This window comes from Bubalus bubalis, chromosome 1 (genome assembly GCF_019923935.1).
Source record: "Bubalus bubalis isolate 160015118507 breed Murrah chromosome 1, NDDB_SH_1, whole genome shotgun sequence".
In the NCBI taxonomy this organism is placed as follows: Eukaryota; Metazoa; Chordata; class Mammalia; order Artiodactyla; family Bovidae; genus Bubalus; species Bubalus bubalis.
In genome coordinates this window covers 87,639,813-87,654,365 of record NC_059157.1, presented here as the reverse complement: position 1 = coordinate 87,654,365, position 14,553 = coordinate 87,639,813, and the positions used below count along the sequence as shown (strand labels likewise).

At 39.7% G+C, this 14,553-nt stretch overlaps 1 protein-coding gene across 1 annotated transcript in view; it reads left to right on the top strand.

Moving 5' to 3' along the window:
• Positions 1-382: 382 nt before the first annotated feature.
• The window catches only part of GABRR3 (gamma-aminobutyric acid type A receptor subunit rho3), a 52,081-nt gene continuing 37,910 nt past the window's right edge, over positions 383-14,553 (top strand). The window contains exons 1-2 of the mRNA XM_025282459.3: positions 383-812; positions 9,677-9,789. Of these exons, the coding sequence (XP_025138244.3) occupies positions 688-812; positions 9,677-9,789 (238 nt within the window). The 5' untranslated portion in view covers positions 383-687. The remainder of the gene's footprint in view (positions 813-9,676; positions 9,790-14,553) is intronic.

Below are 14,553 nucleotides of genomic sequence, written 5' to 3'. Positions count from 1 at the left end.
CCTCCTATGTGGCCATAATTTAACATAATTCCTTACCCCCTGCCCAAGGCTAATTTCTCGTCTTATTTAATCTGGCTGCTCACCATATTAAACCTTAAATTGAACCACTTGATTGATATCAATGGAATAAACCATCATCTTGAAATATGATTATTTATTTGACAAAATAATCATTGAATTTTTTTTGTACTCTGGCAATCTGTACACATTTGGAGAGGGAAATATTCCTTTCTGGATTAAACTAATCATCTTTGTTCTCATTAAGCATATTATTTTGCTGAGTCGCTAAATATATTCAAATGATATTGTGTTGGATTAAGGGGACTTAAAGCCTAACCTCACTTCTTTGTCTGCGTAAGACTGCCACTGTGAGTTTATTGAGTCCAGGATCAAGCATCCCACTAAGAACCTTCCCTGCAAAGAGGGACTAGAGGATGGGAACTGAGAAGGAAAAAATCTGCTTTGTTTCTCTTGAATGGCTGATGATCCAGACAGATGTTTGCCTCTAAATGATGTCAATCCACTTAACCTACTAAAACAAAGGACACAGCCCTGAAAGCAATGTCTCTCTTTCTTCCTTGATACCTTTTTACCTGGGACCCTAATTACTTTTAAAAGGACACGTGAAGAAGCAGTATTGATAACAGCATTGGTTGTATCCGTCCACATTTCTTTCTTTTGGAAGAGATGATCCTGGCTTCCCAGTTGGTCTTCTTCACCTGCATCTGGATCACACTGATGCCAAATGCTTCTGCTGTTGCTGAAATCAAGACACCCCACCCACGCTGCTCCTCTTCAGTGGAACAGACTTGGTAAGACAGCCATACTATAGTCCCAATTTCTCTCACCAGCTGCCTCAGACCTATGGGCAATATATTTTTAATGGTAGCACACATTTGTAGCAGTGATTGTCCCTAGAGAGAGTGAGCACTCGTCAAAATAAATCACTTCTGGTTATCATAGAAAGAACAGAATCTGGGGTCCATGCTGGCATTTACGTGCTTAATTTTATTCAAAGTAGTTAAAGGGCTCTTGTATGAGTCTTCTCTCAGGGATTGTATTTCTCCAATGAGCAATGCATTTATTATTAATAATGACATGAGTTTAATGTTCCATCAAAAATTTTGGAGTGGAAATTAGTCTAAGTACCGATTTCTGATGTCAAGTACTTGCAGAGTGTATATAGCTCTGTATATTGATGAGACAGTACTGAAAGGCATCAAACCCATTCGTTGTTTTTCAAGATTCATTTTCCATTTGGAAAATCGTCTTTGAAATATCATCCTGAATGTCAATACATTGTCATTATTATCCTATCATCAATAATCAGGGTATATTTGGACCTACTAGTGACGGGGCATAGCTCTCTACTAGAATGACCAGTTCATCTGATTTGCCTGGGGCTCCATGGTCTTTCAGAGAAGGAAATGGCAACCCACTCCAGTACTCTTGCCTGGAAAATCCCATGGATGGAGGAGCCTGGTGGTCTGCAGTCCATGGGGTCACTCAGAGTCGTGACTGAGCCACTTCACTTTCACTTTTCACTTTCATGAATTGGAAAAGGAAATAGCAACCCACTCCATTGTTCTTGCCTGGAGAATCCAGGGGACGGGGGAGCCTGGTGGGCTGCCGTCTATGGGGTCGCACAGAGTCGGACAGGACTGAAGCGACTTAGCGGCCATGGTCTTGAGCGCTAGAAGTCCTAGAGACCCCCTCAGTCTCAGACAAACTAGAACAACTAGTCACCGTAGTACACAGGCAATGCCTCCCTAGTGACTCAGTGGTAAAGAATCTTCCTGCAATGCAGGAGACTCAGGAGATAAGAGTTCAATCCATGGGTCAGGAGGATCCCCTGCAGAAAGAAATGGCAAACCACGCCCATATTCTTGCCTGGGAAATCCCATGGACAGAGGAGCCTGGGGGCTGCAGTCCATGGAGTTGCAAAGAATCCGACACAAGTGAGCAACTGAGCATGCATGCAAAGCCTCAGTGCAATGCCTAGTACTACCCAGGTAACTTTAATAACCATTGAATAACCTCCTGTCCTAGGGAAAGTCTTTCCTTTTCGCCAAGTGCAAGATTCCCAAAAAGACCCAGTAGGAGAAATTGAGGAATGAAAGTGAGTGAGATCACCCAGCCAACCTTGGTGACATATGTTTCAGCCAGACTGCCCTCACATTTTGAATATTTATGAAGCGCTCACTATAAGATCAGGAAAGAGAACATAAAAATTTAATAAATCCTTCTGAAGCCTCAGGTTTAATGACCAAAAACAAAAGCACTGTGGCGGAATGGGGAGAAGCAGTCGCTCAAGTCCTGATTCCTGCTCTGCTCTTAGAAATCAAAAACCATCCCCCATACTTCCCTTCCAGACTTGGCTTCCACATTCAGATCCACGATGTTATGAAGTCTTGTTCCGTTTAAATACTTCCTGTCTTCCCTGAGGCAATTAGGCAAGCAATATTTAGGAAATGTGAGGCTATCCAACCAGGCTGTGTGTTTTTTTCAGGCTGCTTATAACATCTAGTATGTTTTAGTAGTATATTGTATCTACTTTTGAAACAAATGGAGATTGCTTAAAATAGCATCTGTGACTTAAACAGTAGGGGGTTTGCCCAGTTTGCTTGGTGGATGAGTAGGTAAGCAGGGAGATAGTCATAGGGACTCACCAGCCCACTATTGGTGGGAAAACTGCTGGAGAAAAATCTGCCCTGTGTATTTTGTAAGTGTCATTTAATGGACAAGAAGAAAACATCTTTCTTTGCGGTGGTGTGAGAATTTCTCTCTTATGTGAAGTGTCTCATTTTTAGACTCCAGTTAAATGAAGAGGGAACCCTGAGCTTTCTACTCTATGGGGCCAAGAATGCTTGTTTTCACTTCTCTATATCCTAAGTGATAAGCCACAATATGATTCATTAAAATTTATACCTACCTCTTTTGTTCTTCAAAGAAAAATCCTCTAGGACTCTAGGGATGGCGTAAAATATACACCCTGGTTCAGAAGCAGCCACTTAAGATGAAAGCCATGCATTTCCCCAGTGAACAGAGTAATGCAGCCAGCCAGCTTCTGAGCTGTCACTCAGCACCCTCTCAGGCAGATTTTAAGGCATTTTGACAAAAATACAGAAATTACTATGTAAGATAGTTTATAGAGTAAGGAACCCAGGATAATTTAGACCTTAGTATATGAATAAACGCTGTGAGGTTCTTTACCCCACACATGATCTGACTATCAATAATTAAATAAGTAATGAATTAATAATCCACTCTGTCATAAGTTCAGTTCAGTTCATTTCAGTCACTAAGTCATGTCCAACTCTGCAACCCCATGGACTGCAGCACACCAGCCTTCCCTGTCCATCACCAATTCCCGGAGCTTGCTCAAACTCATGTCCATCGAGTCAGTAATGCCAACTCATAATGCAAGAGAACTAATAGAATGAACGTGGAAAGAAGACTTGATCTTTCTTTGAAAACTAGGAAGTATATTTGTATAAATTAGGTCACATTTATGTACATTATTTTGAGCCAGTTTTCTTACAGGCAGGCCGTTTATCCTTAAATAGGCTATTAACTCTTTACATTCAGAATATAATTTTGCTTTTTGCCCAAAGACTCCCTTTTTTAGCCAAATACTTTAAAAATCTTTCATCCAAAGATTCATCCCTTTATTTCTTAAAAACAGAGTAGGGGAGAGGAGGAGTTGGTGAATAAATTAGGTATGGCAGGGGAAAATGTTCTTGTTTGGCCTAGAGGAGAGATCTGGCTCCCCAGTGATGCAAACAAGATTAGGCATCCAGACTTACTGAATATTTATTCATCCTTTCAGCAATTGTATTGAGTGCCTTCTGTAATGACAAATATTGGGTTGGGAGTTAAGAAGAATATACTGTCTCAGCCTTAAGAGTAATCAGCAGAGTGCTCAGTTTCTGTATAAATCAGCTTGCAAGAGCCAGTTGTGAAATTTTAAGGCTGCTAAAAATAAACTTATTAAAAATTAACTTATATAGACATACAATTAAATAAATTATTTTTAATGAAAGTAATAAATACTTAAAGTTCACCATTTCCTAACTACTTTACTACATGTTACTATCATGTATACTATCATGTATACCACTATTTATATCTATTTATGTCTGGAAGAAATACTACACTAAACTGTAACATATTATGCTGTGTTATTGTTGTTCAGTCACTCAGTCATGTCCAACTCTTTGCAATCCCATGGACTGCAGCACGCCAGGCTTCCCTGTCCTTCACTATCTCCTGGAGTTTGCTCAAAATTCATGTCCACTGAGTCAATGATTGCATCTAACCATCTCATCCTCTGTTATCCCCCTTCTCCTCCTGCACTCAATGTAGTATAGTACATACTACATGGTATAGTGTAACTGTGTATGGTATACTAGTACTATATATACTATATACTAGTATATAGTATCGGAGAAGGCGATGGCACCCCACTCCAGTACTCTTGCCTGGAAAATCCCGTGGATGGAGGAGCCTGGTGGGCTGCAGTCCATGGGGTCGCTAAGAGTCGGACATGACTGAGCGACTTCACTTTCACTTTTCACTTTCATGCATTGGAGAAGGAAATGGCAACCCACTCCAGTGTTCTTGCCTGGAGAATCCCAGGGACGGGGGAGCCTGGTGGGCTGCCGTCTATGGGGTCGCACAGAGTAAGACACGACTGAAGCAACTTAGCAGCAGCAGCAGCAGCAGTATATAGTATAGTGTGGTATATACTATGTAGTGTGCAATTATATAGTATAATATACTACTGTATAGGTAGTATTGTGTATTATGCTAATATAGAATACTATTTTATCATATAAACTGTAGTATACTACCATACACAAACTTATATTACATTGTACTGTATTGTACTATACTATACTATGGGCTACACACTTCTCTGTCATATCCATAGCTTGAAATCAGCTATGATGACAGTATGGAAATCAGCAAACACTACAAACAGGGCTTTTTTTCCTGGAGTCTCTTGTTAAACGTTTACTAGCACATCAAGAACCTAATGTAGAAGCCAGGAGTGTCCTGCTGCTGCTGCTGCTGCTGCTAATTCACTTCAGTCGTGTCCGACTCTGTGCGACCCCACAGATGGCAGCCCACCAGGCTCCCCTGTCCCTGGGATTCTCCAGGCAAGAACACTGGAGTGGGTTGCCATTTCCTTCTCCAATGCATGAAAGTGAAAAGTGAAAGTGAAGTCACTCAGTCGTGTCCGACTCTTAGCGACCCCATGGACTGCAGCCTACCAGGCTCCTCCGCCCATGGGATTTTCCAGGCAAGAGGACTGGAGTGTCCTAGAGATTGCCAATTCAAACTGCTTGGAAGTAAGATAGAAGTGACTGGCAGAGACTGAGGCAATTATAGGCTCAATGTTCCTCTGGGGGCAGAGGCTGGTCAGGTTAAGACTTTTCTTCTTGGAAGAGAACTTCAGCCTGGTGTCACTAGATTTCCTGATTTTTCAAAAGAAGAATTCAGATTTTCATGCAAAATTTTCCAATTTAATACAAAAGTTTTCTTTCAGTAATGACTAAAACAGAATCATTTTTTCTAGGAAAGGGAAGAAGGCAGAAGACAAAGGGGCTTCAAATGATTCTTAGATGGAATCAGACCAGAAAGTTCTGAGCTAAATCTGGTTCTCTGTCATAAATTAACCTCCCTTATTAAGCACATTTGCTTCTCTTGCCTTTGTCTGTTCTATTTGTCTTCATTTTATTAACCTTTCTACTTGTATGCTTTTTTTTCCAAGTCAGGGGTCTTCAGATAGGACACTTATGCTCCTAGACTATAATGTTTCCCTAAGGGTGCATGTAAGCTCTCAGAGGCACATGTGAGCATGAAAAGTTTTAAAATAATTATTTCTGGATCTCTGACTTCCTCTGACCTCTTTCCTAAAATGGATCCTCCTGAAAATTTGCCTGCAGTCTTCTCTGTAGCCTCTCTCTAATGATTGCTCTGTCCCATTTGGCAAAATAAAAGCACACACACCTCTTCCTTTGTCTGAATCTTAACTATGTGTGTTACACGAGTGGATAAAACCTGCCTGGGTACAAAGAATCCATTACAGATGTTGTTGTTAAGGTAGCTGATGACTTTAGTTTAAATAACACATCCTTTTCCAAACTGGGTGTTTTCCTTTTTTTCTGTTTTTCTTTTTCTTTCTTTCCTTTTTTTTTTTTTTTTTTTTTGCTTTCAACAATATTGAAGAAAGAACCCACTTAATTTGTCAGGTTATAAATCATTAGAAAAAATTCTTGATGATATACCACAATGTGAATTTTGAAAAATAAGTAAGAAGGAATTGTTTAAGTTATAGTCCTTAAACAAAATTTCTTCCAATTCCATGTCCATGAACAAAGTTTTTCTGTATTTTCATCTATAGAAGTGAAAAATAGGATCAAGGAAATGTAAATCAATACCATGAGATATCACCTCACATCTATTACAGGGGCTTTATCAAAAGACACAAGAAATAACAAGTGCAATGAGTAATATCCATACACAGATACACAAAATAGGGAAAATGTACCATCACCTTATTAAGAAATACTTCTCCAATAAAATATAATCATAATTTTAATAATTATTTATGAACATTTATATGAGTTATGTTTTGCCCCATTTTTAATAGTCATAAAGGCTACAAAAGAATTTATTTCAATGTGTATACATGTCTTCTCGGAAAGAAGTATGATAGGTGATAAAATTCAATGAAGAAAATAAAATGGAAATGCAAGTTTCAAGAAAACAAGAAATGCGACAAAACTTTTGGTTTTTAAAGAGGAGCTTATTCATGTATTTTAAAATGCGTATTTTGAGTATTTCAGGTTCATTGGATACATTTAAAGGAGGAATATAAGTTTTATTTTAAATTATCAATATTTAATTTTAAATGTTATGATGAAAAAATTGAAGATGACTACTTAAATATGTGTGAGGTTTTCAAAATTATTTCAGAGGGTGTCTAAGCCACATAAATCTTTCTGAAAAATTGATGGCGTATAAAGTCAAAAGTAAGTGAAATCAGGACCTCTCACGGCACAGAAATAGAGACCTCAGGTAAGAGGAGGCATGCGTGCACGCAGATACTGCCAGGGGTGCCTTTCACACACGCATGCTCAGGCATTCAGCCATGTCCAACTCTGCGACCCCATGGGCTGGAGCCTGCCAGGCTCCTCTGTCCGTGGGATTTCCCAGTCAGGAATATTGGAGTGGGTTGCCATTTCCTACTCCAGGGGATCTTCCCGACCCAGGGATCGAACCCTGTCTCCTGCTTGGCAAGCAGATTTGTAACCACTGTGCCACCTGGGAAGCCTCTTGCCTTTTGTAGCAGGCTGCATGTTCATTGTTCTGGGGATTCTTTATTTATTTATTTATTTTTTGAGGATTAGGATTCTGGAAATTTATTAGGATTTTTTTTGTCCATTAGGGAAGCTACATGCAAAAGATAACAACATACAGAATATCTTTAAATAACACAACTCCCAGACAGGGACAGGGTGATATTTGGGGGAAGGGCATTCTGTCTTTGCTTCTCTATGTTCTATTTTTAATTTTTAAATTTTTTTTGTTCCTCTGGATGGAATTTCTGAGATGGGTATTCTGGGGATTCTTAATTAAGATTCATCCCTTCCGATCTCTGGAGGGCTATGTTTTTGAAAAGAGTACTAGAGATTGCCGTTGTGCTATATAACTAAAGAAGTTCACAAATTTCCATGAATTTCCACCGAAGGTAACATTCCAATTTTTCTTAAAATAATAACCAGCTAGCTTTTATAAAACGTCTATTATTTTCCAGACCGGTAGTTCTCCTGAGAAATTGTTATAAATGCAAATTCTCATACCCTAAAACTATGGAATCAGAAACTCTGGGCATGGAGCCCAGCAAACCTGGTAACTGAGATTCATGCCAAAGAATATAGTACTTACAAAACATGTGGTAGGGGGCCTGGAACACAATAGGCATTTAATAAAAACTAGCTGCTATTACTTTTTCAATCAAAGGATCATTCTAGCTCCTTGAAAGAGGTTTTCTAGTTAAGAGATCCTTGGAAGAAATAGTTCTCTGTGTCAATTATTCATAGGATAAAATGACTTGTGTTTAAAATCAAACTCATTTGTCTTCTACACAAAATCAGATTTGTTCTTCCAACTTCCCTATTTCTATTAATGGCAAAAATGCATACATAAATCTCTGAGGGTTTCAGTCAGAAACTTCTGTACTGAAAGATCATATGGGTGCTCTCCGGTGCCCATAAACCTGGACATATTTCTTAAACCAGCTGCTTCAGGATGTGAAATTCTCACCATCAAAGTATTGAGTTAAGAAATTGTGTCCACAAGTATTATGTTAAAAATTGATGTGTATTCCTGAAGAAGATATGTATCAATGCAAAAGCCAATCAAGAAAGAGCAAGTAGAACTTGCCTAGTAGAGCCCTCAGCGTCTTGTGTTATTGCTGCTGCAGACAATGACAGTGATGGTGATGGGGATGTTCTTTTTAAAAAAATAATTTCATTTATTTATTTATGGCTGTGCTGGGTCTTCATTGCTATGCGGGCTCTCTCTAATTGCAGCGAGCCGGGTTACTCTCCAACTGCAAGCTTCTCATTTTGGTGGCTTCTCTTGTTGCAGTTGCCACTCTCCAGGCACAATAGTTGTGCATAGGCTTCGTTGCCCCACGGCATGTGGGATCTTCCCGGACCAGGGATGGAACCTGTGTCTCATGCATTGGCAGGTGGACTCTTGACCACTGAGACACCAGGGGAGCCCAGGAATGTTCTTCTGGAAGAGGGACTGAGCAAGGTCTCGGGCACCTGGGACAAGAAGTTGGCTGCACGTCACTTACAGAGTTAGAACATGTCTGGGAAGTACGTGTCACAGGAAATGAGTCAGGGAGACCCAGAAACTTGCCTGAGTTCAGAGCCCAGGGAGCCACGGGCTTCGCTCCCAGGTCAGGTCTCCACGCACACCGGAAAGGCCACCCACTTTGCCTTGGCCCTAGGAAGTGCGCCTGCTTCACCACTGGACCAGTCTTAGGTCCAGTCAACTGTCAGATCACCCATTTTCCCCTGGGATTCCTCTCCATGCCCATAGCCCTCCCTCAGTTCCAGAATCTACTACAGGGATTCTTCCTTGAATCCCAAGCAGCACCTATACTTTTTGCACATTTTGTAAAACACTGTTTTCATCAGTTTACAATTTTCAGGTCTTTTGTTTTGCTTTTTCTTAACATTATCTTAGTGCAAGAGGTAGTTTAACTTCTGTGACTCCAAGAATCACTCAGGTACCACGTTGAATGCAGATTCCTAGGCCCTGTGTTCTCTGGTTCTGGTTTAGTTGATCTGGGTTGGGGTGCATGGGTCTGAATGTTGATCATCTCCACCCACGTGCTAGTGACCAGGTTTCCCTACTAAAAACCACATTGTCAGGACCACATCCACACTCAAGTGTGTCATTGAAGGTACTTTACCTTACCTGTCCCAGAGTAAATGTTGGTTGATCTTTGTCTGTATGTAATATGAACTGAGAAAATGAGCTTTATGTGTATACTTTGGACCATAGCATGTTGAGCACAGAAAGCTAAACTAAATGAAAATATCCAGAAGCACATGTATCTCAAAAGCATTTTTCTCCCTTGGAGGTACAGCAAACAAGAAACTAAAATGAGGAAGGAAGACAGTACCAAAGTGTGGCCCCTGAAATATAAGCAAATCCTCCACATAGAGGACCATGATTTTGCAATGAGACCTGGATTTGGAGGTGAGCACTATCTTTACAAAACTCCTGTGTTATAATCCATTGCATTGTCAAAACTGGGTTGAAAATTTGAAGCCATAAGACCATAACACAATACCATCAGTTAAAGAAAAAGAAACACAAACCTTTTACAATGATCTTCTCTTGAATAAGAGCAATTGATAATTTATGCAGTTTAAATTAACCAAAATGACCCATTGTTTACTATACACATTATCATAAAAAGTGTGTTCAATAAATAATATGCCTTCAAAAATAGTGAATGCATATATCTTGCCCATACACCAACATATTGTTTTAATTAAAATCTATTGAGTTATATTATGGTATTCGTAAAATCTTGTGAAACATGCTTATGAGCTGGAATGCCTGACTTTTGTTGAAGAACTAGTCAGCCAAATGCCATGACTCCCTGTGAACCACCTCTGCTGAGGGTTTTTCTTTTAATTGCACCTAGCAATAAAAATTGATTGAAATGTTGGAGTGCCAGGCACTGTGCTAAGCCCTTTAATGCGCTGTCTCATTCCACGCTTGCAGTGACCCTATGAAGTAGGTGTTACGACCCTAATATTACAATGCGGAAGTTAGGGCTTAGAGAAATTAAGGAATGTTCTCAAGGCCATGAAAAAAGTAATGTGGTAGAACCAAGATGCAATGACTGGTAAGGAGAACAGAAGAAACCACAGTAGGAGGATGTAGTACTTGGAAAAAAGCCTTTCCTCCTGTCAGATTGCTTCGTGTGCACAGAGTTGCATCCCTGGGGGTACCAACCTTTTCAGAGATACACGGGCTGTGGTAAAATCACCCACTTAAGCTGTACTCTCCACCTTAGTGCTAAATGCATCCTGACTCTCCCGCTCCTGACCTAAGGTCTCCCACACCCACAATTTCCTGAACTGACAACTTTTCGTGCTAGAGAAGTGGAGGTAAGAGAAGTAGAATAGGTACCACTTTTTGATAATTAATGCTTCAAGTACTTGGCGTGGGTGGGAAGACCTCGAGACTCATCATACTGTCGTCATGACAAAGGGAAGCACCACACACAGGTAGGTACCACAGAAAACTAATGTGTTAACTGGTAAAATTTTAAAGTACATCAGGTAACTCTTAAGTTAAGGATTGTTTGGTTTTTGTTCTTTAATTTTCTGGAATCCACTGGGTTGCAATTCTAAGGGTCTGGTTTTGATTTTATTAGGGTGTGTGTGTGCTTAATTGCTCAGTCGTGTCCAACTCTTTGCAACCCCATGGACTGTGGCCTGCCAGGCTCCTCTGTCCATCCAGGGAAGAATACTCAAGTGGGTTGACATGCCTTCCTCCAGGGGATCTTCTCAACCCAGGGATCAAACCCAGGTCTCCCACATTGTAGGCAGATTCTTCACTGTCTGAGCCACCAGGGAAGCCCTTTATTAGGTTGATGATGCAAGTTTCAGCAGGCATCAGAGTCCCCTGGGGGCTCCTTAGCACCCAGATCACTGGGCCTCACCCACAGAGGTTTTGATTCAGTAGATTTAAGTGGGGTCACCAATTCTCATGTCTTATACCTTTCTTGGTGATGTTGATTTTGCTGGTCTGAGAATCACATTTGATAACTACTGAATTAGATTATTAGCATCAGATTAATTTGCAGTGAGTATAATATTTTGCTTTTCAGGAGCATTTCTCACATTTATTGAACCTAATTTAAGATTTTTAGAAGCCTCAAAATCAGTCAGATTCAAAGATGTATGCTTTTTTTTTTTACTACCTATAGATCTATTTTTTAAATTCCTTTTTTTTTTTTTTACATCACTACTCAGATGTGTCATCCTTACCACAATTCACCTGAAGATGTACTCTTAACTGCCATTCCCAATAGACAGTTTATTTCCCCCAACACAATTTGCCCAAAGTTTGGATAATATACTCTGCAACTGTTAGGCAGGTATTCTGGACCTTGGTCTCGACGATTCTAAAGAGTCTCTATTGTGTATATGTACCACAGCTTTCTTATCCATTCATCTGCTGATGGACATCTAGGTTGCTTCCATGTCCTGGCTATTATAAACAGTGCTGTGATGAACAGTGGGGTACACGTGTCTCTTTCCCTTCTGGTTTCCTCAGTGTGTATGCCCAGCAGTGGGATTGCTGGGTCATAAGGCAGTTCTATTTCCAGTTTTTCAAGGAATCTCCACACTGTTCTCCATAGTGGGTACGGGGAGGGAGGAGGGAGGAGGGCTCAGGATGGAGAACACGTGTATACCTGTGGTGGATTCATGTTGATATATGGCAAAACCAATACAATATTGTAAATTTAAAAAATAAAATAAAATTTAAAAAAAACTGAAGAGTCTCTAAAATCTTTCGCCTCCCACAATTTAGCTAGGGAACTTTTGTTTGAATTTAAACTTGACTGGCTGTGGGTACCTGGAGCCATTAGAGGGCTCCAGATGCACAGGAATAGCTTGGAACTGGCCTCCCTGGAGTAGTGATTAGCAGCCCAAAATGATGTATTCCCTTCTATACGAATTCAAAAAGCTGCCCTAATTCCTGTTAGGTTAGGTTCGTCAATTTAATGAATTCCTATCCTAGAGGAAAGGGTTTTATGGGTTTATTTTAGACCACTGAAAGCCAGAGAGATTAAGAGAAAAATTGCTGCCCTTGAATTTGGACCTTGAAACAAGCACTCTACACTTTGTAACTCAAAGTGTTCCAAGGACCAGCTACAGAGTCGCTTGGGAATTAGTTAGAAATGCAGAAGATCAGGCCCCACCCTAGGCTTTCTGAATAAAAATCTGCATTTTAACAAGATCCCTAGGTGATTCGACTACACTTTACAATTTGAGAAGCACCGTCATAAATTACCAAGAGCCGACCCAAAGCTTTTATCTTAAAACGTTTATGCCTTCTTTCTCCCTCCTCTGTATCACCCCCACCTGCCAGAAAAACATAATATTGATCTTAAATTTCCACTTCTCTTGATCTGTTAGGGATACATGTTAAGAATTTTTAAAACAATTTTTTTTCCTGAGGCTACTTTCTGGGGGTCATTAAAAATGCAATGGAAATGTACTACTTAGTGGCAGGTGGCAAATCATCCCACGATTAAGAAATTTTTCTGACAGTCATGGACTGGGGCTAAATGGTATCCAAGTGGCTTGTGTATTCAGTCAGTTCAGGCAGAAAAAATCCATAAATTCAGTCAGAAGTGTCAGTCTGGTAGCTCTGAGAAATATAGTCCTTAACCTTCTCTTGTCTTGGTCAGAACAGCTTTTTATACCGGTGACCCATTCTCTGTTCTCTCAAGCCTGCTTTCCTGGGAAACTCAAGCTGCAGAATATAAAAGACAGGCTTAAATTTATCTTCTCTTTCTTTATACTTGTCCATAACACAACACACACACATTCTTCTTTCCTCTTGCGCTAAACGTAACTTCAGCACTTCTCTTCCCTTAATGTTTTCCTAATTAGCTTTAACATTAAAACCAGCTGCTACTGCAGTGTTTTTTACTTTTATAAAGCATTAGAAGATTAATTGACTCATTATGTGGAAACAGGAGGATATAAATTTAAAGGGAGCCTTTTGTTTAACTTGGGTTATAAATTGCAGCTCATTTTCTTTATTTATGCTTTCCCTACCCTTTACATCTCCCATAACTAAGGGCTTTTTTTGTTTTAGTTGTATAGATGATGATTTCTTTGTTTCTTTAAAGTGAAATCAATTCAGCATCTAGATACTGGCTGCTGAGTTAAAACAAAAGCTGAAGTTGTAAAAGCCGCTTGTGTAGACTTTGCTTGTCAAACAGGAGGACCAGATTGGGAGCCAGGGGGAACTGGCTGTATTCCTGCATTAACCAGCTCTAGCTTTCAGGCAAGGTCTTCAACCTTGCTGAGCATGAGTTCCCTCATATGTCAAATGGAGCTAAATTGGTTCTACCTGGCTAACTAAAAAAGTGGCTGTAATGATAACATGATATAATATATCACGTATTTTAAATGTACTCCACAAATAAGACGAATAACTTTTATTTAGATCCCCTTATCCCAGCATGCGTAAAAGTAAGATTGATGATTTTTATATGTATAATATAGTATAGTATAATATACACGGCAGTATAAATGTCTGTGCTACCAACTAGTTAGTAATCCTGGGAAATCAACACCTAATTGTAATACCTAATAGTTATTTAATCTTTACTATATTCCAAATGCTTTATATGAGAATTAATAAGAGCATTTATGAAACTGGTATTATTCATGTTCTGCGTATCACACATTACTATATACTGAATAAGTTGGTTAACACATTTAATGTTAGGTTAGGCTAAGGACTTGATATGCATTTTTTTATTTTAGTTTCACAGCAACCCCATTAGGCACAGACCATGTATGTTGTATGTATGTCCCCTATTTTACAGATGAGCAAAAACTGAGGCTTAGAGGAGTTAAGGATTACAGAAGGTTAAACTCAGGTTTATATGGTTACAAATTTCATAGTTTTCAATCTTTTTGCTTTATTACCACCTTCTCTCTGAGACTCAGCTCCTATTTCGCAAAAAAGAATGATCTTTGGAGCTTTTAAGAAGCTCCCAAATTCTATGATTTTGCATCTTGCTTTTACTCACCCTCACCCTCCACTCTGTCCTCAGAATGTCAGAACAGAGTTTACAGTCCTGGGCCCAGGAGAAGATGCACTTGGGCATCAAATGCAAAGGAGACAAAAATGAGGTCAGATAGCATCTGAGGACAAACACTTTCCTTTGAGATGAAAGAGCTCATCCTGACAAAAATA